General features: G+C 40.9%; 2 protein-coding genes across 4 annotated transcripts in view; one reads left to right on the forward strand and one right to left on the reverse strand.

Moving 5' to 3' along the window:
• The window catches only part of LOC119549082 (putative polypeptide N-acetylgalactosaminyltransferase 9), a 66,309-nt gene that overhangs the window by 25,428 nt on the left and 16,783 nt on the right, over positions 1 to 24,098 (forward strand). For all 3 annotated transcript variants that reach the window (XM_037856796.1, XM_037856798.1, XM_037856797.1), the window contains 4 exons: positions 2,477 to 3,284; positions 10,361 to 10,729; positions 10,793 to 10,957; positions 11,730 to 11,923. In XM_037856796.1, the coding sequence (XP_037712724.1) occupies positions 2,891 to 3,284; positions 10,361 to 10,729; positions 10,793 to 10,957; positions 11,730 to 11,923 (1,122 nt within the window). In that variant the 5' untranslated portion in view covers positions 2,477 to 2,890. The remainder of the gene's footprint in view (positions 1 to 2,476; positions 3,285 to 10,360; positions 10,730 to 10,792; positions 10,958 to 11,729; positions 11,924 to 24,098) is intronic.
• LOC119549083 (imaginal disk growth factor 6) lies at positions 17,230 to 19,371 on the reverse strand. Its single transcript, XM_037856799.1, has 3 exons — positions 19,170 to 19,371; positions 18,050 to 18,625; positions 17,230 to 17,998 (listed from the first exon to the last, which is right to left on the reverse strand). The coding sequence occupies exons 1-3, from the start codon at positions 19,303 to 19,305 to the stop codon at positions 17,346 to 17,348; spliced, it is 1,365 nt and encodes a 454-aa protein (XP_037712727.1). The 5' UTR covers positions 19,306 to 19,371; the 3' UTR covers positions 17,230 to 17,345.

Raw genomic sequence — 24,098 nt, forward strand, 5'->3', positions numbered from 1 at the left:
TGAAATCGGGCAAATTAGCATGCTGTTGCCGTGTATTTCTGGCTGGTTCGGAAATAATAATTGAGATTGTCAACATTTGGTATCAACATTTGACGTAACTCCCCCTGCCTGTCTGCCAACTTTAATCGCTCTATTTTGCCAGGGCAAACTCCGGCGGAGTGTTGCTGTTTTTACAGCTGACTGAGGACATGACATGCTGGTTACCATGCCCCTGGCCCCCCACAAAGTCTTTCTCCTTTGTTTTCAATTTATAAGCGCATACAACGGAAATTGCCAACATGGCAGGGGGAAAATCATAGGGGGTCGCGGGCTGAATGTGGATGTGGATGCGGATGTGGCTGTGGATGGCACTTGAACCCAACGAGCCATAACAAAAGGCATACGAAGTAATTAACTAGTATTTATTGTATGCACACATAGTTGCCATGGTTAGTTTGCCCCGGCAAAGTCCCGCAGCTCCGGGGAGTGGATGAAGCTGCCCTCTAATTGATAAGACCCCCGGCTGTATGGGCCCTCGATATAGGGTCCCTTTCCTTGGGGGTTCTGTTCTGGCCAGCATGTGCAGTCAATTACTTTGGGCCAGAACTGCAATCTCTGCTCCTGACCACCTTGAATGAGTGGCGATCAAGGTCCCGACTAATGTTTATTAGTTTTCATCTTCTTTTTATTCACATTTTCCTTAATAGACTGCGCATAAACCCGGGGCTATGGAAAATAAGGCAAATTAGGTAGGCTACTGGGATAACACTTGGCAAAGTGCAGCTTGGTTTTTATATATATTATATTCTTATATATATTTTTTTTTATTTTATCTAGTAACTTTTAAACTGAAAACTACAAAATATTTTTTAAACAAAATTTTTATAAGGAAAAACTGGGTTTCACTTGCTCAAAGCTTTTACTTGGAGCACCCCTGTTCATGTTTGTATCGTCAACTTTGCTAGGAGTGGTTTAGACCAGGGTCAGCGTAGTAATCCTGTCACTAATTCAATTGAAAACAATATCAAACGCAACCTCAGGCATTTGCCTTTCACATAACCCACTCCGCAGGCACTTTGAAGCCCTCGCTAATTGGATTAGCATCGAAGGGTATTCAACTGCGGTTAGCAGGCGAGGGAACCACAATTTCTTGTTTTTGCGACTGTGGTCGCTTCTGCCGCTGCTTCTTCTCGGTGGATGCACCGCAACAACCTGACACGCAACTCCGCTCTCTGTGGGGCAACCACTTGAGCTCCTCACATTACCAAACTCGAATATGCACTCGAATAAACTATACGGAACTTTCAAGAGGCTTGAAAGAGGGGAAAAATAAACTTGTGCTCGGCAGATATTTGAATATTCGATTTCTGTAAGGAAAGCTTGGATTGCTTACTTAATACTTGAAAACATATTAATCTTGATATCAAGAATAATATGTTCTTAAGTATTTCATCCTTACATTTTTTGATACAGATTGATACCTGTACTATCTAAATAAATAACAAATAATATTTTAGAAAATTATTATTATATTTATTTATTTTACAATTATAAAATCATTTTTTCAGTATGAACAATGTTAAAAAGTAACATTATTATTACTTTTTTATGACTTCATTTTTGTTATTACTTATTGCATGATTTCTGTTGCTCCTCATATTAAGAATAATATTTTGTTAAGTGTTTAAACCTTAAATACCTAACAGCTAAATAAATGTTTATTTTTATATTTCACAAATAAAACTCCATGTACGTATTTTGCCAACATTGTTGAAACATTTAACAATGTTTAAAACTCTCCAGATAAGACCTTTTTGGATGTGAAAACGCCCTAATGAATGCCCAATTCAGGTGCAATTTTCCCCGCATGTTTGGCACGATGGCCTGCATCGGACGTAGAATCCACTGCCCTGTAAATCCACCTCCGTCCCGTTCTGTTTGGCTGGCCAGGGGGCTCAAGTGGCGTGTCCATGTCATTTACCTGGCAGCCACTCAAGTGGCAAGAGCAAAGGGGCACAAAGAAGGGGCACGGGGCTGGGGGAAGTTTCTGTGGGCTCTGCAGATCGGTACAAAGTTCCGATGCGGTTTTTGCTGCAATTATATAATATTGACATTAGTTGCATGTTGGCCGTCGCTTTATGTTTGTGACGAGCCCGGAGATTGAGGGCTTCTTTGAGCTTCGAGCTTCGAGCTTAATTGCAAACTGCAGCAGCACCGCAAGATGAAGATAAAGATGCGGCATCATCAGCAGAAGGCCAAAATCAATATTATCGTTAATGACTCAATTACTTGATTTGCGTTTCATTTCAATGGCTTAATGTCATATAAATTAATTAACCCAGGCCCTAGAGGGTTTTCTTAGCTGTGTAAAATGGAATCACAATCTGATGGATATTTATGCATCTCTCCTTCACAGGCACACTTCCCAAGGGTTTTCTTAGCTCTGTAAAATGGAACCACAATCTGATGGATATTTTCTCATCTCTCTCGTTCACAGGCACACTTCCTAACGACCCAGCCGTTCCTAAAAATCTTCGTTCACACATATCCAGGCGCTTCAGACTGATTGACTGCACAGACTGCCATAAACCATAGACGATATCTTCCAAGAGGACAACGCATATCAAGCAAAAAAAAAAAGGAGAGAGAAGAAAAACAACAAGCGATTGGAAAACGAGAAAAACATATCCTGCGTCATAAATCATTGCCAGGCTTTGATTAATGTTGCGTATACGCAATGTTGTCGGCCCCCGAGTTGGACTCTAACTAAGTGAAGGTCAAATCGCTCAAAACAAGAGGAAAAAGACAGATAGAAAAGGCTTCCATTAGCACCTTCTGGGTCATAGATAACAGCAACATCATCATCATTCTCGGCTGTCGCAGTTGAAACCACAGATCCCAAGAACCAAAGATGGCCTTCATCTGGCGACGACGCTCCACGACGATTGTCAAGCTGGTGGCCTTCCTGCTGGCCATTTGGTTCTGCATAGCCTTCCTGGTCTACACCGATGACACCCACCGAAGAGCCTCCCAGGAGGGGGGCGGTGGCAGCGGGGCGGGCAGCGCCCTGGGAGGGGGCGGGGCCGGCGGACTGGGCGATCCGATTGCCCTGCCCCTGAGGAATGAGCTCGGCGGCGAGGACCTGGGCGGCAATGGGAATGTCATCGGAGGAGTAGGTGGCATCCAAAAGCAGGCTCGCGACGAAGCCGACATCCCACCCACCGTGGGCAAACACAAGGTCGACCACCAGGCGGAAAGGATGCGCAAGAAGGCGGCGGAGCAGCCCAAGAAGAAGCCACAAGACGGTGAGTCTGGAAGACTTTAATTGAGCATGTGAACAACATTTATCATGGTTTATGGGGGTGGCTATTTGGGGTGCATGCAATAACGCCCGGTGTTATAACGCCCATTTTATTATCTTTTCTATTCTCTTCTAAAAAAATGTATCATGGTTTATTTGGGTGGTTATTTAGAGTGCATGCAATAACGTTAAGTGCAATAACTACCACTTTATATACTCTTCTATATCTACAAAATAAATAAATCGCACATTTTAAAATGGTATTCCAAATGGGCGTCATTGCACTGGGTGGTCTACACACACCATTCATTTTTACTTACCTCGCTTTACTAAAAGTTAGTCAGCTAAACATTTAGTGCAGCACCACATTTAAAATGAGGAGTTTAAGCTCCCCTCTCTGTTAAAAAATTATTTAGAAAACTTGTATTAGAAAGGTATGCCACAAAATATAGTTTATCAAGTAATCTGGTCTAAGATCTAACATATTTAGTAACCATAGTCCATGTTTTAACAGCTTAGATGGTTGATATACAAATTTTAAATATCTTTAGGAATAATTAGCTTATAATTAAAAACAAAATGTATATAAAATCAAAAATATATGAAATTTAGTTAAGGAATACCTGGATAGTTTGTACAAGACTAATATTTTTCCATTCAATTTTTATTCATCTCTTTTAAGCTGAGTTTTACAGAAAATCCAGCTCATTCTATACATTTTCCAAAAGATTTGCCTAGGGTTTCCCTCGATTCTCCGCATTCTTGGCCCATTAGTGCCCACTGCACTTTGCATATCGGAATCCCTCTGTTCTGTGTTCAACAATAAGCATTTATATTGAAATCAGTTGCACATTTATTTCCACCCCAGGACCCTGCGATTTCCCCGCCGGCTGCCGTACTATTCAGCTGGATTTTTCCGGTCTTGTTATCGACGCCAGCGATTCTATTTTTCCTCGTGCAAAACCACTCCCCCCCCCTGCTTTTTGCATCCACGAGTTGAGTTTTTTGCACTTCATTTCCACGCAATCGCTTGCAACTAATTCCCATCAATTCAATGCACACGCAGGCGAAATCCCCACCCCATTTTTCCAACCATTTTTCCCTGCCTGCACTTTCCCGCTCGTATTTTACGGTCACACATCCTCAGTCCTTGTTTGGGAGATTGCATTTTGGGTCACCAGCCCGATGCGATACAAGATGCTGAAAGAAGCGTACCCAAACTGGGGGGATAATAACACATATTGCTTTCCTGTGTTCGATTCTCCCTGGCCCCCCGACCCGCAGATTTCCTCGCCTGGGAGGAAAACTGGCTGCTGTCACACTTCCTCCATTTGGCCACCGCCTTTGTGCCTTTAAGAAAATTTCTAACAAGTTTTACAACAATGTCGAAGATGCCAGCGGCTAGCACTAACAGCCCGAACAACCCGAACAACCGAACAACCCGAGCAACAACATGCAGCACTTAACAACTTGGAATTGCTGCCAAACAGCATTTTCAATGTCAGGGCGAGGGAATCCAGAGCGGGGTCTACGACTGCCCAGAGATAGATATTCGCATTAGGCTTTTGGCGGGGGAAAAATAATGTTACTTACTAATCAAGTCAAGGCTTAGGAGCTGGCCCTGGGATTTTACTCAATGGACACTTGACTGGCCGCCCAGGCAAATCAATGAAGCCAGACCAAAGCCAACCAGCCATGAATTTCGAGGAGTAGAAAGGGGGCTATGCCGATCGAATGGGGTCTGGGAATGGGATGGTATGGTATGGGGTCCGTAGCTTGTAGCTTCCTGTACGAAAGACCCTCCTTCATCTATTGCCTCGCATGTGGAACAAGCATTTAAGATTGCATCAGCATGTGGTCGCTGGTTTGGGTTGGTGGACAAAGGGTTTAGGGATCCCGGGGTGTGGAGGAACTGAGCTGCGAGATCTAGTCTCCCTGGCAGACAATGCACGTATTTGCAATTTCGCATATCATGTTTGCATCTCTCGCTCCTCGCTGCTCCTTCATCATCATCCCCATTCCCATTCCCATTCCCATACCCCTATCATCATCATCATCATCATCATCAGCTTGGTCGTGGTGCAGCATCTGCTCATCAGCGTTGAGGTGGCAAAGCTACAAGTTGGACCCCGATCCTTGGCAGCAAGTCCGCAGATCCGCAGCATCGGAGGCATCAGCAGCTGCCCCATGGCGTCAAAATTGTGTGCAAGCCTACAAACGTTTACCAACACTCCCAGGAAAAGGGCTCGCACAGGGCGAACTATTGATTTCCAGGCACAGTGAAACGTATATGGGGTATTGGGACCTTCAAAATGAAGGTGAACCTCGTTATAGGCCGGGTTTTTTAATACTGGTATGCAAATATTTCCAAGCCAGATTCTCAAGAATCCGCCACTAGTCGTTATACTCAGTATTATCTTATGATAAATTAAGATATATTGCTTGATTTATTTTGAAGCTTAGAAAATACAATATTTTGGGGCTTAGTTAGTTGTATAATATACACTCACTCACTATACACAACACTCTTTATTATCTTATATTAAATTAAGATATATTGCTTGACTTATCTTTAAGATTAGAAAATACAATATTTTGTGGCTTAGTTAGTTGTATAATATATAATATTGGTTTAAAATTTAGTCGACAACACTCTTTATTATCTTATGATCAATTAAGATATATTGCTTGATATGTCTAAGATTAGAAAATACAATATATTGTGGCTTAGTTGTATAATATATAATATTGCTTTGCCGAAAACACGTCATCTAACGGCATCTTCAAAATGCTAATCTATAAATTGCATTTTATTATTTAACCATGTTTGTTTTTTGAAATCAGAATAGACGATTAAACTGGTTTTATTTTACACATCTGGTGAAATGGAATACTAATGGCTTCTATTCGAAACTTGTTTAAAAGCTGATGCCTTGCATTTGATGAAACCCATTCCACTTATCGCAATCTTCAACAGGGTCTCTCGAAAGCAACCTATTAACTTTGGTTTATGGCTCTGGCATTCTTCTGCCTGAGACTTCGCTTCAGAGAGAGAGAGTCTAGAACACTTTTACAACTTGGCATGTGGATCAACCAACAATGGGGTTATGGTCATGAAATAGATCATTCTTCCGAGGGTCGTAACTTTGCGTTCTCTCGATGGGGGGCTATGGTGGAGTGACCACTGTGGCATACTCCTCCATCGGGGCTCCTTTCTCAGTCGCAGTCCCTTAAAGTATCTCGGCCCTGTGTTCATAGCTGGTAATTAGTGTTGTTGTACTTATTGGCTTTGGCCTTGGGGCGCGTTACCACCACCGAAATGGCTAAAATGGGAAGAGGTTGCGAGTGGCTGCAACACGACGTTTATCGCGCGCTCGCATCGGGTTCTTAAGGCAACTAACCCCCAATGCCCCCTCCCCCGGATCGGCCCCTACTATATTATAATGCACCAGGGGAACCAGCCTGCTGGCCATGTTATCTTGATCGTTGGCCCGTTTTCCCTGGCCACCTTTTACCTTCCGATCGCCTTGACTGTATGTTTTTCGTTTTTTTTTTTTTTTTGTATGCTGCTCTGCTCTTCATATATGCATAATTCTTGTTTTTACAATTTAGCAGCGATAATGATTTTATATATACATGGCAATATGGTCACGCCCCCTTTGGGCCAGATTGATTTGCTGGGTTTGAGTGCTTGCCCCGTTGCTTTTAATCAATGATAATCCATGGGCTTGATTTGTTCCCGGCTCTTCGCATGTCTATTGCTATTTATGGCCCACACACACCCAAAATATATAAATTTATGCTTATATAGAGGTATCCCTTTCCGAAAATCCCCTCAGCATTAAACGAAATAACGGTACTTCTGGCATATTATGTTACTTTTATGCGGAAAACATGATGATGAAACATAGGCACGCAGGCGAAACACCCGATATGTCAGATGCCTTCCCATTGCGCCCCCGATAGCATTTGTCATGTGGCCACGCCCCCTTCCTCTATGGCATATCGCATATAGCAGCCCCATCCATACGCCCACTTTTCCACCTGCTGTCGCTGTCTATAACAAAACATTTATAGCTTCCTGTCACGCTCAGGCGTGTCCCTCGAGCCGTGTTCGCTGCGATTGTCTCCTTTTGTCCTTCCGTTGAGTTCCGCTTACCCCCGATCCCCCTCACAAATTCCCATGCCCCCGCCCCTGCACTCGACCCCCTTTTGGCAGCTGCCAGCACATGGAAATATAACGCATACGCCATGCTGAGCGAGGTATTTTGCAAGAAAATTGTCTACTTCGATTTGCCAAATGCACAAAAGTTGAAGGAGAACTTATACGCAGCAGTTGATACACAGAAGTTGGGAACAAAAAGTTGACAAATGATTGATCAATTATCACTTACCTTGATTGAGATAAGTTGAAGAACAAAACAAAGTTCAAGAAAAAGATACAATTTTATATGTAAAATTACTTATATACTTATATGGTTTTAAGATGAACATTTTAAAGTTCTGAAGAAAGAAAAGGAAGATCAAATGAGTTTGAAGTCTATATCTCTATATTTAAGTTCACAGAACTATAAGTATTCATTAAAAATGAATCGTTTTGAATAACTGTTGATGGTCCTACCTTATTCATTAAAGCTTCAACATGTTTATATTTTATTTACTCAATAAATTGTCAGCTACGATTTATTATAGTTTAACTCTTAAAAGTGAAATTAAACGAAAGTCACATTAATTATTTCTATGTGCAGCTGTGATGAAATTGCAAGCAGATATTTTAATGTTATTTTTAAAGGAAAAGTTGGACTAAAAGAATTTATAGAACTAAAGCTTTACCTTTTAAGAACTATAAACAACTCACTGCCATTTCAAGAGTAGCTAATGATTTATGTTGACATATTTAACGAAAAGGCAGCATATAATTTATAAATTTGTTGCACTCAATAAATTGTCAATCATGATTTATTAAATACAAAAAAACCCAAGTTAAAGGAAAATAAATGAAGAAAATGTCAGAGAACGCATTGATTAATTAGGTTTTTATGTTGTAAATACCTTTTTGGCGAGCTGCAAATAATTTCCAGCCACATCAGATATACCTAAAGATTTATAGCGATGTAAAAGGATGTATAGCTGCACATAATGTACAACTTTGTAGGACTCACCTTTGTTCGAAAGGCGTGACCATAATTGGGTTACCTTCGGTTGGAGGAAAGGAGATCGCCAGCGCTGTTGGGCGGAATCATTAATATCGAAAGGGCCATAAATATGCTACAGTGAATCAATAAAAGACATAAAATCCAGTTACAGGCCCTCCTCCGCGCCCCTGGCAATATTTTTTTATTGTTTTTTATTATGATGATGCGTGTGCGAGCCCAGCATGCAAAAAAGTTCATTACAAAAGGGGTGTGGGTTAGGATATTGGGGATGGGCTGAAAAAAAGGAGCCCCGGAACTAAGGATGCAGGCTCGAGTCCTTGGCGCACGCGTGAATATTCCACAATGAAGTTGTTACTACGGCAACCGGCGACAAATCATAAAATTTATGAGTTTGGGAACCCCCTTGTTCCCCATTTCCCCCCGCTCTTTTAAGCCAGCCGCCTCTGGGCAATTTAATGGTTTTTCTCTTATTTTCCATTTTTGTGCGAGCGAATTTATTGTCGGCTGATTGGCCTCTTGGTTAGGCCCTCTCTAGCATAATGCGGTCGGTATCCTCGATGGATATGGATCCCCGACCCCTGGACATTCCCACTCGGACTCATCCCACTTATTTGCCAGCCTTTTATGGCTTTTTATTTTGCCAGCTAGCTTTTTTATGCTTATTGAAATTGAAATGATTGTGGTAATTGAAATGTTTTTGCATGGCTGGGAATGGCTAAAATGTGTCCGCTGCCTCAGAAATATGCTTCTCAATTTGGCTGGCGACTAAATCAGGCAAAAGAGATTTCAGCCAGAAGAAAACCAGTTAAATGGGCCCTTCAGTGGTCAAGTATTCTGTTAGGTTTTTATGGCCTTTTAATTGAACCGGTTCAGCTTGGCACTTCATTTCCAAAACCAAAGTTCGATTTTAAATAGGTTTTCAATAAAAAGTTTTTAATTTCCTCTAGGGTTGTAAAATAGATGAGCCCTTTGTCATTGTGGAAATAAAAATAGCAGACGAAGACTGTTTTTATGGTGATGATTTGCAAAATACATTAAATTCAGACAAACCAAGTTCATAAACCTTTGGAAATTGAATAGACATTTCTTAAAGGTTTTCAAATATATTTTCTTTGCCCATTTCTGAGTGTGAGATAATAAGTCTTATGCCCTTTAAGCCAAAAACACTAAATGTAAAGACTATTTTCTTTAAGCCTTAGCCAGATTAAGTCTGAAAATCGAAAAACATTGGGTTTAAGTAAAGAAAATACTTTTAATTAAATTTGTAATCCCCTCGAGCAGCGACTCAGGTTGTTTCTGAGTATGTCTTCTCGGGGTTTTCCATTAATGTGGTCCCGTTTTCCAAAGGACAACGAACACGCACACAGAGGCAGGACACAGACAGGCATTCAGGCGATGCCCAATAAGTGTCACTTGTGGCTGACAAATCGCATAAAAAGCAGATGGAAATGCAGGGGTAGGAAAAACGGGCGCTATAAGGAGGAAAAGCCGGGGTGGAGATAGCAGCTGAGAACAGGGAATTCATATTTACATGCAAATGCAAATAACAAAATAATAAAATGCACAGCAAGGAGAAAAACACTGATGGCATGAGACACGTATGTGTGTGTTTTGGGTGGAAAATGGGCTGGGGAAAATAGAAGCTGGGTGTTTCCATACACTCCACACATATGAGGAAATTTGCAAGGCAAACGATTTTTCATGACCCTGTGAAGCAGCATCCTCTGATGATGGCAACTTTTCATGTGCAATGCACCAGGAACCGAGTGTTTGTCCTTGTATTTTGTCGTAAATTTCACGCATAACAAAGCTTTATCTTCATCCAGCTAGGTGCTCAGTTTACCTTTGACTCACAATTTGGGTGAAAATATACGGTAATGTTGACATTTGCTTACCATGTATCTATTGTTCTCTCCATTTGCAGACACAAAAAAAGTTATTGATCCACCCAGCAACTTTGAGGAAAATCCCGGCGAGCTGGGCAAAGCTGTGCGTCTGCCCAAGGAAATGTCCGAGGAGATGAAGAAGGCCGTTGACGATGGCTGGACCAAGAACGCCTTCAATCAATATGTATCCGATCTGATATCGGTGCATCGCACTCTGCCCGATCCTCGGGATGCCTGGTGCAAGGATGAGGCGAAATATCTGCCCAATTTGCCCAAGACCGATGTGATTATCTGCTTCCACAACGAAGCTTGGACCGTGCTGTTGAGGACAGTTCACTCGGTTTTGGATAGGTCGCCGGAACACCTTATAGGCAAGATTATACTGGTGGACGACTACAGCGATATGCGTGAGTTTTGAAGGGTTTTTAATGGTCTCTGATATGTTAATGCCGAAAAAATTCCCCTTTTAGCTCACTTGAAGCGGCAGTTGGAGGACTATTTTGCCGCCTATCCCAAAGTCCAGATTATCAGAGGTCAAAAGCGGGAGGGTCTGATTCGAGCCCGAATTCTGGGGGCCAACCATGCCAAGTCAGCTGTTCTCACCTATTTGGATTCCCATTGCGAGTGCACAGAAGGTGAGTTTGCAAATTAGTCTTTTAAATATTCAGGCTGCCCAAAAGTATGCTCTTTTTTCATGGACCAGTTTTCTACCTCTCTTTTTTCGGCACATCCATTTCAATTTGCAATATTGTCAATATGCTAATTGGTCAAATTAAGCTCTTAATTGACTAACCAACTTTCGTTAGTCAGTTTTTGGTCTATAAAAAATGCAGGTTGAATAAATATTTGAAATATATATGCTGGCGTCAAACCGAAATCAAATGGCGAATTGTAATGCCTGCCATAGAATGGTTTTTACAATCTTCTTCTGTTAACTGAGATTTGGCCAATTCCCAACGGATTCTCATCGTATCTCGTTTATTGTCGAGTGTAATGTTCTTTGTGATACTCAAATTTGATGACCATCAAACGAAATCCGTTGGGACGAAAGCGATGCCAATAAAACAAGAGCTCAGGCTTTAGAAAAATCACTTAATCTTCGGGTTTAGGCCGAATGTTCTTTCCTCTCATTTTCTCCTTTTATTAGGCTGGTGAAGAGCGATGAGTAAACCTTCGGAAAAAGGCAATCAATTTAGTTTATTGGGAAACTTGGCAGTTGATTGTTGAAAAGTAAACAAAATCAACTCAAAGGAAATACATTTTTCTCTCTCGTTGATTGGTTTCTGGAAAAGCAATTAAACCCAGCTGTAAATGAACATTTTTTGCCATATTGTTTTGATCTTTTTGAGGGCTGGTTGAGAGAGTATTTGGGTCATTCCGCGATATTAACTGGTACCCTTTTTCCAGGATGGCTCGAACCGCTTTTGGATCGTATTGCCCGTAATGCCACCACTGTCGTGTGTCCTGTGATCGATGTTATTAGTGATGATACGCTGGAGTACCATTATCGAGATTCTGGCGGAGTAAATGTCGGAGGATTCGATTGGAATCTTCAGTTCAGCTGGCATCCAGTTCCCGATAGAGAGCGGAAGCGTCATAATGTAAGTAATATTTGTTTCAATTTGATATGATTCAATGAATTATTTGAATATTTATGTCTTGAAAGGGTTCTCATTAAACTATATCATTTTTCTGAAATTTCTTTGTTGATTGTTTCTTTCTGTGCATTATAAATGGTATAATATCCCTGTTAAAATGAGTGTTTTTTGTGCGGTTGGCTTAAACATACATGGCTATTTATACTGCTGTGTTTGCCTTTAGTGATATTTGTTTTACGCCATGGTTACCGGGGTTTCGGCCCATCCTGCAACTTTGTTCTCTAACCCCATTCGGGGAGTTTTTCCCCGTTGGAATGCCAAAAACATGAAGCCGCTTAAAGCTCGAACGTGACTACAAAAACGGAATGTTTGCCGTGAAAAGGGAATACGCCTGTCAATGCAAACACACATTCACGTAGCAAAGGCAAAAAGAGGAAATGACAACAAACACCCATTCTCACGTACAGGCCACAAAAGTGTCGTTTGCAATATGAGCTATTAGAACTAAGAGTCGTTTCCCTCGCGCAGATAAGCTTGCAAATTTATGCTCAACTTGGGCCGTTCTTAAAGTCAGAGTTATAGCCTTGGTTAGTTGTGTATTTGAGTGGAAAGTGGCGCATGGCCGTAAAGCTTTCCAGAATTTTTAAAGTGCTTTAAAAGTTATAGCCATAACAACGGGGATTCTTGGGGCTTATATTAGGAAGAGCGGTGTTAAATGTGGATAATAAGATTTTTAGAGTACTTTCAGTTATTTAAAGGCAGTCAAATTGAGACTAAAATATTTTCATTAAAAAATAGTATATCTTTAATTTAAAGATTTTTAATGAATTTATTAGGGTGTTAGAAACTAGACCTAAAAAAGGTTATACGAAATATGATCCCGAATTTGAGGTTTTATATCATGAATTATTGCCTTGAGGACTTATTCATTTTTAAAATGTATTATGTTTATGAATGTACTACTAAGGATTGGTATAACAGATTTTTCCATTGGTTTTCAATCGATTTAAATCCTTGAAAGCTTAACTTATTTCCCTCCAAAATACACGTTTCCTTTCGAGAACCCAGAGATCGTCTTGTTATTTTATGACCGCCTGCACCGAACACGTACAAACTTTCCCCATACACTGACAAGCAATTAGATACTCCCGCACACACGTGGAGAATCGAAAGGGTTTGTGAAAGGAGCTCCGCAAATGGACATTTGAGTCTGTCGATGGGTTTTCAGATTCGTCGACAGCTGCCCTGTGTAAATGGGCTAAAGTCCTACCTGGCGGAGCCATTTGCCACTTTCTACCTGGCACACCTTCTGGCGCAAATGCAATCGCCGTCTCCATTTTGTTATTTGTTTAACGCTTTAATTAAAAGTTCATAATTACACTGTGGCCCCCTTGATTCTTGCAAGCGGATTGCCTTAATGCCCGGCGCATGTAGGCGATATATATTACGCATACGCCGCCTGTGGCAAGACCACAAGTTGGCAGAAAGGGAGCCGAAAAGCGGGCCATGACACTGCAATTAAAGGCCAAAAATGTAAACAGCAAATGTGCTACGTCGTCTGTTGCTGTGTTGCATCGCCCTTTTTGCGGCGTAAATATCTGGCATAATTGTTTTTACAAGCGCCAGGGGGATTTATGGCAGGATTGTTGCCGAAAAATCCTGGCGCAGGCCGGAATTGTTGCTGCTTCCTGGCAACATGCGGCATGGCGAATGCCTCAAGTTGCACTTAGCAGCTAAATCAAGTAAAGCATTTCCCGTCTGCAACAACATTGGCAATTTGCCGACCGACTTGCGGAAGCCAACTGCTGCTGCAGCCCATAAATGTTGTTGCTCATGTGGCAAGTGTGGGTGGAGGCAGAAGATAATGGGCCCCTGCATGTGACAGGGAAAAGTCCTTGCTGGAAAATGGAAAATTAAAGTGGCTGCGTCGAGTAAATGTTTAAGCTGTCGCTGCTCTCAACCGATTGCTAATTTCAAATATCTGTTTGAGTTGTGCCATGCCAGGTGGCTCAAAGGCAAACGGGGATGTAAACTCCATACCCTTCGGGGGGGATTCAGGGCACAGATGTTGACAGTCCCAAAGCTGCCTGAACGAAAATCCCTCCAACAACTTGTGATGTCTGTCCAAAGTTGCTTAACTTGTTACGAGTTGGCAGCAGCAGCAGCAGAAGTAAGAGCAAGAGCCGAGGCAACAGCAACAATACTAACACTAGCTTGGGGAATCAAAAATACATATTCGTTATGGCCAATGCCATTTCCCCTGCACTCAAAGTTGCTACTTCAGCTTTTGTTTGTACTTCCTTGGCGCGTCCTGCTGCTGCTCCAAGGTAAAAGTTGTGCTTTCAGCTGGCTCTATGTATATATGTTTTTATTTTCTCGAGTAAAATCCCCCAAATTGAAACAGCCAAGGAGCTGGGGAATCGGCTAGTGGCCTTCCTCTCCTTCAGCAAATCAATCAAATCCAATTTTGAAAAGAAAAATCCGCCATTATGGACAGTTAATCATTTTAAACGACTTCTTAAGATGTGAAACTCTACAAGGAATGCTTTCTTTTCATATCTTAGCTCCAAATAATATAAAAGGCATGTTTTCCTCTAAAATCTCAGGGAATATTTTATTGCCAAATATTATACAATGAATAACCTTCCTCTCCTTCAGCAAATCAATCAAATCCAATTTTGAAAATAAAAATCCGCCATCATGGACAGTTAATCATTTCGAACGATTTCTTAAGTTGTATATTTCTACACAGATTATATAAGGAATGCGGCTTTTTCTCATCTTAGCTCCAAATATTATAAAAGGAATGCTTATTTCTTCTTATAAAATATTTTATTATAGAAGGAATGGCCTTCCTCTCTTTCAGCAAATCAATCAAATCCAATTTTGAAAGGAAAAATCCGCCATTATGAACAGTAAATCATTTTGAACGACTTCTTAAGCTGTGAATGTCTTCAAAGATTAAACAAGAAATGCTTTTTTTTCATATCATCCCCAAATTTTATAAAAGAAATAATGCTTTATAAAATCTTAAGAAACATTTTATTCCCAAAATATTATAAAAGGAATTACCTTCCTTTCTTTCATCAAATCAATCAAATCCAATTTTGAAAAGAATAATCTGTCATTATGGTTAATCATTACGAATGACTTCCTAAGTGGAAAATCTCTACATATATAGGAATGGTGTTTTTTTCACAATATCTTAGGAGCATTTGAGCTTTGAAGATTATAAAAGAAATTCTATTTTGTTCAAAAATCTTAAGGAATTTGTTACTCACAAATGCTATACAAGGAATGCAGTTTATTTATAGAACATATCTTATTTCCCATAGAAAATGTTACATGTTTTATAAATATTTTATCTTCAAGGATCATATATCAGAGATAAACAAAGGAAAGCGAATTCCTAGTAGAACATCTAGGCAGATATCTCACTTCCCATACGAAATATTACTTGCTTTATACACATTTTATCCCTCATTTTCCTGGGCCAAGCAATATGCGAATTTAAATATTTAAGAAACCACAGCAAATAACATGAAAACAAATTTGCCTGGTTAGCACAACGCCGCAGGCTGTTTAGATATGTGTGTACCCATATATATATATATATTTTCTGTGCGGCAAAGCAGTGAAAACTAATCCCCGCAACGGGAAAAAATCTGGAATGAAACCCGTACCGGGTGCAAACGAATTCACATAGACCGGATCCCAGGGGCGGGGGTTTGGGGGGATTCTGCTGTGTGTGCAGGGCGTTGAAACACTAATCCAATTATTTGAGTATAAAGAGTAGCAAAAGCGGCAGAAGCAGCAGCAGCTATAGTAAAAACTTATTCGATGGCGTGGCCAGGGCGTATGCGCAATATGCGTCCTAAAGCAGCCAAAGGCAAACGCACACAGGGCACTCATACGCAGTGTTGGCCAAAGCGTTTAACTATACATAGAGAGGCGAAATATACATAAAGAAGAGTATGCCTGAAGTGCCAAATCCCCGCAGCACGCACCCTCCACTGCTTTCTTTTTTATGCCCACAAATGGTATACCATACCAAAATACAGGAGGTCTTCTATAACTAGAACGTGAGTGGAATTTGCGCCTAACTAGAAATTTATTGAAATTTGATTGAGATTAGCTTTTAAGGAGCAGAAGAAATGGAATAAATATAATATAATCCTCTAGCTTTTAGTTAATGTATAATGTAAGCAAAAAGTATGGCTTTATAAAGAGTTGATCTCATGAAATTGTCCTAAAGTGCAAAGTACTTTTGCACCGTAAAGTTTTTATGTGTCTGTCTGAGGTTCGCCCCAAAGAAACCCTCCTGTAAATAGAAAATTGTGGGCAAAGTTTACCTTTAAAAATTGTTTAGGCTGTGCCTCGTGGCTCGTCGGTTCCAATTCCAATTCCAGTACCAACCTGCCGTATATATGCATGTGTAATGGGGCCTGTGTGGAAAGGTAAATGCTTTCTAATACCCCAAGAGATGGGAAAGTGGTTGGGGCTGGAGGACCAAAGATAGAGTCGCTCTCATCTCGTCCATTGCACGTTTCATTACATTTCTTTCGTTCGTTCGGATTGTTGTTCCCCTTCGAGAGGGCCTTTTTATGCCTTTGTCTGCCATTTCTTGTTGTAGTTGTGAAATCGTGCATAACACAGAGCTATATAGCATATAGCATACAGCATAGCTGCCGGGCTTGAGTGTGTAATACGCTGCGTATGCGAAATTTTCGACGTTCTCGCTCCAATGACAAATGTTGAGCAGTCAATTCCGAGCTTTCGTTGCCGGCTTTTCGGCTTTTCGATGGTTTGGGAGGCTACCAGCCACTCTGGTTGCTTTAATGATGGAGCCGATTACGTATTTTCTGTCAAAGTCAATTGGATTTCGGCTATTCATCAGAGCAGAAAGTGCCCGGGGGCGCAGAAGTCACAGCGAATATTTAGGCATTCCCCCTGTGTTATTGTGTTATTTATGAACAGGGAGTGTGTGGGGGAAATTAATGTCGAGCATATATAAAGCGATATGTATATGAGAGCTGCAATAAAGAAAGGCAACCAGAAACGGCGGGTGTACTGAAATTTATAGAAGATTTTAGGTGGAAAATACAATATATGAGTTTTGGATAGGTACAAATGTTTTGGCTGACTTGGTAATATATCTTGTTAAGTTCAGCCAGAGTCCTTTCTTTTTCTGAAAACCCACAGTAATATAAATGTAATTAACCCCAATTACCCCATATATTTACATACATTATTTAAGATTACCTCATGCCATATATCTAGACACCCCCGAAAAACATTAACACAAGCCATTATATGTTCTAAGGTTCGTTCTTTATGACATTTCAAATATTTATGGGACAAATATATCTTGATAAAGCATTTCCTTCACATGGTCAATTAAACGTTAATCAAAGGGACTCCCATTTTAGTTGGTCAGACGGTATTTTACCGCCCGTAGGATGGGGTACTTCTCGTTGGTGCAGAGTCCTCGGAAATCGTCATAGGACAAGTCGAACAGGGCCACTCCACCCAAGTTTTCGGTGCGCACATAGCCGGCCTTATCGGCAGCGGTATCGGGATCCTCGAAGCTTATCCATATACCATTATCGCCCTTCTTATCGGCCGCCCTATAGGCGTACGATCCGAAACGCTTGGCGGGATCCTGAACCTTGGTCAGCGGGGCGTTGGCTCCCTTAAGATAGGCGTTGTTCTGGTTGGGTAGCAGGGCACAGACCTCTGGCCAGCTGTAGATGCCAGCCACCTGGGTGTTGCCACCCACGGGAGCCTCATCCTTGACCTCCTTGACGGGGGGAACTCCAGTCTCGCCGGAGTCATCAGTCAGTTTCCAGGGACGACCGTAGGTGGCCACGCCCACATTGATCTTGCTGCCAGGGCAGTTGTTTCGCAGCCAGTATTTCACCTGATAGGCCACATTGAACTCAGGATTGCGTTCGCTGAGCTCATAGATGGGGGCAATATAGTCGGCCACCTCGGGATTACGCTGGGGTGTGAAGAAATCAAAAGTGCCCAGGTTCACAAAGTCCAGGTAGTTGACCACAGCAGGGATGTCATAGAATACTGGGAACAAAGGATTAGAACCATATGGATTTATAAAGTAATATTACTTACAAGATGAGTTCACATTGGGTAAAACGGTGGTGGAGAGCAGCAGATTGTCAGGGCGGAAGGCATTCTTGACATCTCGAAGGAGAGCGGTGAACTGCTCCTTGTGCTCCTCGGACTTCTCATCCACAATGGAATCCCCGGAGAAGACCTTCTTGAATCCCTTCCACAGGCTGCCAATGCCACTGTGCACCTTCTTGGGCTTGTTCTTGGGGAACTGCCAGGCCACGTCAAGACCATCGAATCCGTAGGTCTTCACCAGCGAGTACACAGTGTTCACGAAGCGAGTGCGACCCGTGGGGCTCTCCAGCAGCTCCAGGTACTTGTTGCTCAGCTCCTTGCCATCCTTGTCCAGGTCAATGTCCTTGTCACCACCCACGCTCAGCAGGATCTTGACATTGGGGTACTTGCGCTTCAAGCGGGTCACCGTGCGGAACAGTCCCTTGCCCAGGTCGAGGTCCAACTGCTGGTTCAGACTCACCGCCTTGTTGGAGTCCCGCTCGATTCCCGCGTAGCCGTAGATCAGATAGTCGCAGAATTGCAGAGCCGGCTCCAGTTCATCGATCACCAGTTTGCCCAGACCTAGATTAAAGAGGGGATTTTGCGATTAGCAGGAAGGTTGCACGCACTGGGAGGAACCCAGACTTGAACAGATAGCACTATCATATTATTCATTCAAAGTTTGCTGTTATAAATTGGGTTGTTTACCGAATCTAATAATATATTTTATGTGCAAGGTTAATTAATAATTTTCAAAGTGGAAATTTTTTTTTTTAAGAAACTGTAAAGGGTTTTTTGGTATTTTATGGAAAATAAATATACGACTTTATAGTATTTTTTGGTATGTCAGGTTGATATATAGACCTTTTATGGCTTACAAACATGATCAAATTTATGATCAATTTAGGTTTTCTATTTACTTCTCTGCGCCCCATCTTATCTCTCGCACATTCGACTTGAATAGCAAATAAACTACAAAAACCGAGTTCCAAGTATTTGTTGATAAGCTTGGTCGGTTGTTTTCGATTTCGTTTTCATCTTTTCTAATTAGCAACTTCCAGCGGAGGTTACATAACATTGAAAAGTGCAAAATCGAATTAAAAACCTCTGTTTCAGCGTTACTCACCTTCCTTGACGAAACTGGCGGAATCGTAGTAGCAGACCAGGTGTTTCTTGGGCACCTGAGGCTGTTGGGGTGCCGCCTTTGAGGCCTGAAGGCTGGCCAGGCAGAGCGATACGATCGCTATGGTTTTAATGATCATCTTCGAGTCGCGGATTCACTTGATTCCGTTGAGCTGTGTGTCGCTCGAGTGTCGACTTGGAACTGAAACTTGGGCTCTACTTGGCATCCCAGCTTGTCGAAGGTTGAGACGTGGTCGTCATTGTTGTTCTTTTTTGCTGTTGTGGGTTGAGAGCAAAGTGTGAGCTGATAAACAAAGCTCAGCTCGGAGGCGATCATTAGAAATAAATACAGTGGAGATTGGATAAAGTGAAAAAAGGTTCAAAATTCGTTAAAAAAAATGTTGTAACTGTAGGATAAATGTCCCTTTCAGGTCTATTACTTAGTTTTTCTATAATTTTTTACATAATCATATTTATATTTAGTCAGTATCTACTGCTGTTATGTTTGCTCCACTTAAATATTTTATTCAAGCCATTGCTGTTATTATTAACTTTACGACATCACACTACTGAATTTTAAATTCATACCTGTATAAAGAGTGTTTATACTTTCAATTAAATGAGCAAAATTCTAAGAATACCTTTATAAATATACTTATCATTACCTTAATTTTCATTACCCCAAACTGGTTTCCACTACTTTGCAAGCCTTAAGTAAACTTGCTCATGTGAATAAACTTTGAAAGCTTGTTCCTACTGTATTAATTCCAGTACAACTGTGTGGGCTGCCCACAAATATATTTAAATTTTTACGACTTGGATGTGGACAAATTTAAATTTGTTCTGTTTTTTCCTTGCTTGCTTAAATTTGGTTTGTTATCTTTTCTTGTTTGCTAATGTTCATGAATTTTTTGTGCCATGTTTGAGCACTTTGATTACGGCTTCTGCGCTGTTATCAATTCCCGACCCCGATTTGGGTTTTTTGCTCTAAGCCCTAAGCCTGAGTTTCTTCTTTCCATTCTTTCCTTTGTTTCTGTGGGTTCCTTTTCGGTTCTTGTTGATTTTGGCATAATTCTGGTGTTTGCCTGCCCTAATCGCTGTTCAATCCACCAGCTTCCTTTTGTTCTCAGCATCTGTCGGTCACACATGCTGATTTTCAGATTTTACAGAGAGAAAAAAAGGAATGGGTAATAGTTAGACTTAAGAAACCAACGTAAAATATTTTTGAAAAGATCATTTTTAGAATGTTTCAATTATATTTTGAGTATTATAGAATCATTAAAATGATATATTAAGATGGTGTATTATGTAGGTCTATAGAAAAATGCTTTTCGAATGTTCTAAGCACCCTGAACTGTTTTTTTTAATATCTTTACAGTTTCTTAATTGCCTGGTTATGTTTAAAATATATTAATTAGGATTTTATTATTCAGTATTCATTTAACATTACGCATTACGCTTTACCATGCTGATGTTAATTTTTTCTGTGTAAGAACTGTTTTTTCTTGATCTATTATTCATGTTTTAGATGTGGGTGGGTATATGCAATGGTATGCTCTATAAATTTCAGTTGTGTAGTCTGAGTAGCCTTTTCTTTCCTTTTTCTTGTCTTTTCATTCCTGCCTTTTCATCTGCTATGCATACGTAACTTAAGGAATTATTTCTGGGACTACATGTTACATCGAAGGCAACCGGAATTGACATCCACTTGCTTCCTCTCAGTTGATTTCAGTTCGAAGAAGTCTGTTTGCCTGGCACTCAATTATTTTTTGAGCAATTTCAATTTTGTACATTATCAATTAACAGTCTCGCTTTCATCTTTTTTTTCCGGCTCTTGTGGGTGTTAATTCACCGAAGGCGAGAGAAAAAATCTGGGTTAAGCTTTGGCTTCGAAAAACCAATCACATGCACGAGCGGTTTTGGCCGAATAAAATAACTAAAAACCCGGGGCCATGGAGAAAAGGTTTATTTTTTAGGTCGCAGGGATTTACGTATTTTTTTGTCCTAATTTCTACCAAGGCTTTTTTTTCCTTTTTTCGCTAGCAGCATTTTGGTTAATTAATTTTCACCATGCGCTTTTCGCTCAGTCAGCGCCGGCGGAATATTACTTACACATTTTCCTTGTAGTCCGCATAATTACGTGCACGTTTAACTTTTAATTGAAATGTTGTAACAAGAGTTGATGGTTGAGATAGGAGGTGGGAAAAAGGGAAAATATGGGAAAAATGTGGGTTCTTCTTTGGGAAAGGGGGGGAACTAGAAGCCGGGGGCCTGCGGGCTTGTCATGGCAATTCATAAAACTCCTTCTCGCTTGCTCTTTTCTCCCCTTACTTTCTCCCGCCCTGCTGGCTGGTCTGTCTATATTTCAGTTTATTATATCGAGTTAAAAGCTGGCGTTCTTTAATTAAAAGCGTAGCCAGCAGACACACTCACACTCGTTCGTATTTGATATTTATGGCGACCCCGAAGTATGCTACACTTTAGTGGATTGGAGCGAAATCGGCTGGGAGGACCGGCAGACTGTTGCCTGCTTTTTGGGCTGGCATTAATAATATCCCAAAATTATTACGAGAACAAGCAGCAATTGAAGCCGGCTTTAACGAGCCAGAAAGGGTAAAAACTGCAGCTACAGTAGAGCTTATCATTAGTAGAACAACAAGTTATAAAGTTATAAAACATTAGGGGCTTTGATCTGACTTTGAGGTGAAATAAAAATAGGTTTATTAAGAAATTACAACCGTAAGCTTTGAATTAAACGATCTTAGTTGGCTATAACTATTCATTAAACTTATCCAAATTTAAAACAAAATAGTTTCTTTTCCATGTAAGTTCATGAGACTTCTAAATAGTGCAATTCAATTAACCAGAACTTCGGATCGTAGCCTTAGTGAATAATTAAAAAACAGGACGTGAAACTTTATTAAAGTTTTATTCAATTGAAATAATGTATAATTTTCAGAATATTAAAAAAAATTCAAAAATAGTAACATATAATATCATGTTATTATTTTTTTAATTAACAAAACAATTATTGTTAGTACCTTAAAACCAAGAAACACTTTCTGATGCTAAAAGCTTGACTCAAAGTCGGGGAAACTAATAATAAACATTGTATTTGGTTTCCAGAAAACTTGGGGGTTTCGACTGTATTGCTTTTCCTTCGGCTCCCCGCCTTTCCCCATAACTTTGCATATTAAGCCATGTGCAGAGGGCAAAAACCGGCACACACCAGTAAACAGAGAAAACTTTGTTGGCTGCTCGTTTGTTTCTGTTCGCCAACGCACCCCCACCCCTTAACCCATGATAGCCGGAAAACCGCAGCAAGTGCAACTGCAACACCGGGCACAGCAACAAGATCGCTCTCCAATTTTCCCTCTGCGCTCGCAAGTGTATTAATTTGCACCCAATGGCGGGGCACAACAGCATTTTTCCAGGGGTATGAAGGGGTAGGGGGCTTCGAAACACCAAAACCCCGAATCCTCGAAAACCCGAAACTAACGACCATTTCGATGGGCGGCAGGGGGCGTGGCCGAAGTGATTTGTGGCCATATAAGACAGATGGGTACCAGGGATGGCAGCCCGATGAGATGCAGATTGAGGTCCTTGCAGAAAGCGAAGCAATTTTCGCCTCAGTTCATTTCTGGCAACTAATTGGGCCAAAGTGCATTTGTGGCCTGCAATTTTCCAGCCCTGGCACTCACAACATATGCAAATCACTCACTCAGCCGCACACCAAATACACACTTCTCCATATATACTATATGTGGGGAAAACCGTAAAGGAGCAGGGAAATGTATCCTGTGCATGAAAGTCAGCTTACGTGGCGCATGATTTATTAAAAAACGCTCGTAAAAATGCACAGCACACTCAACGAGCACAGAAAAAAAAAAAAAAAAGGGTGGCAAAAAAAGGAAACAACACATCAAAGGCAGCACGGCAACACTATGATAGCACCCACTATGCCGCCGCTGCAAAAATGCATGAAAAATAACTATGGAAATAAGCAGAGGCACTGGCAGAAGCACTACCCACAGAAGCACTAAAAATAGATATGAAATTTTTAAAGCGCCCCACAGCAACTCTTAACCCATGGCAGGCCCGGCCTTTTTTTGCCCGCCCCCTAAAGCAAACACTTAGTCGCGCATGATGAGCGCTGGGTTGAGATGGGCGTGGCGAATACGTAGGGGGTGTTCACTGTACCACTGTACAGCATACATATAGAGGGACGATCGGCTGGGAGCCAAATTTTCCAGACCATCCATCAACTGTCAGAGTCGGGTTCATTTTTAAGCAATTTTCGCAAACGATGCGAGGGGCTAAATTCATGCCCCTCAGATGGATGCATGAAATATATATGAGGAGGGGGAACTACTATGCCATCTAAACTCGAAAAAAAATGCATGAATATGGAAGTATTAAAAAGAGCTGGAAATAAGAAAAGCTTTTTAAAATTGCCCTTTAAGAATGTTTTTTTCACAACTAAGAATTTAATGGAATACATTTACTTATATATGCGAGCTTTAATATATTATATTATATTATATTATACTGTACTATTCTTTTTAAAGGGAGAAACATTTGGAACCATAGTCGTCTTAAACGACTTTTGCATTATGTATGTTGAAAATTATCCTAACTCATTTTAAAATAGGTATATTCCCATAAGAACAGATTTTCATTGAATTATTAAAGAACGGATCTATATATTTGCGCTATAATACTAAGATAAATCATTTAGGTATTATAAAATCCGAAAATAATTTTGTTTAGTGCTTGTGCCTAACATTTAGGCCAAGTTTTCAGCAGCTTTTCTCAGCCACAGCCCCCCATCATTGTCATGGTCGCCACTCTGCATCCTCTTCGTGCTGGTCAGGCAATCGGGAAATGGTGGAGCGACAGCCCATGTTTGGTTTCCATCGCCGGTTCCTGGCAG

This window comes from Drosophila subpulchrella, chromosome 2R (assembly GCF_014743375.2).
Source record: "Drosophila subpulchrella strain 33 F10 #4 breed RU33 chromosome 2R, RU_Dsub_v1.1 Primary Assembly, whole genome shotgun sequence".
Classification (NCBI taxonomy): domain Eukaryota; kingdom Metazoa; phylum Arthropoda; class Insecta; order Diptera; family Drosophilidae; genus Drosophila; species Drosophila subpulchrella.

Coding starts and splice junctions, on each gene's coding strand:
- LOC119549083 (XM_037856799.1), bottom strand. CDS start 19,305: ATGATCATTAAAACCATAGCGATCGTATCGCTCTGCCTGGCCAGCCTT. Junction 18,626..19,169: donor CGCCAGTTTCGTCAAGGAAG/GTGAGTAACGCT, acceptor TCTTTAATCTAG/GTCTGGGCAAACTGGTGATC. Junction 17,999..18,049: donor ACCCAATGTGAACTCATCTT/GTAAGTAATATT, acceptor CTTTGTTCCCAG/TATTCTATGACATCCCTGCT.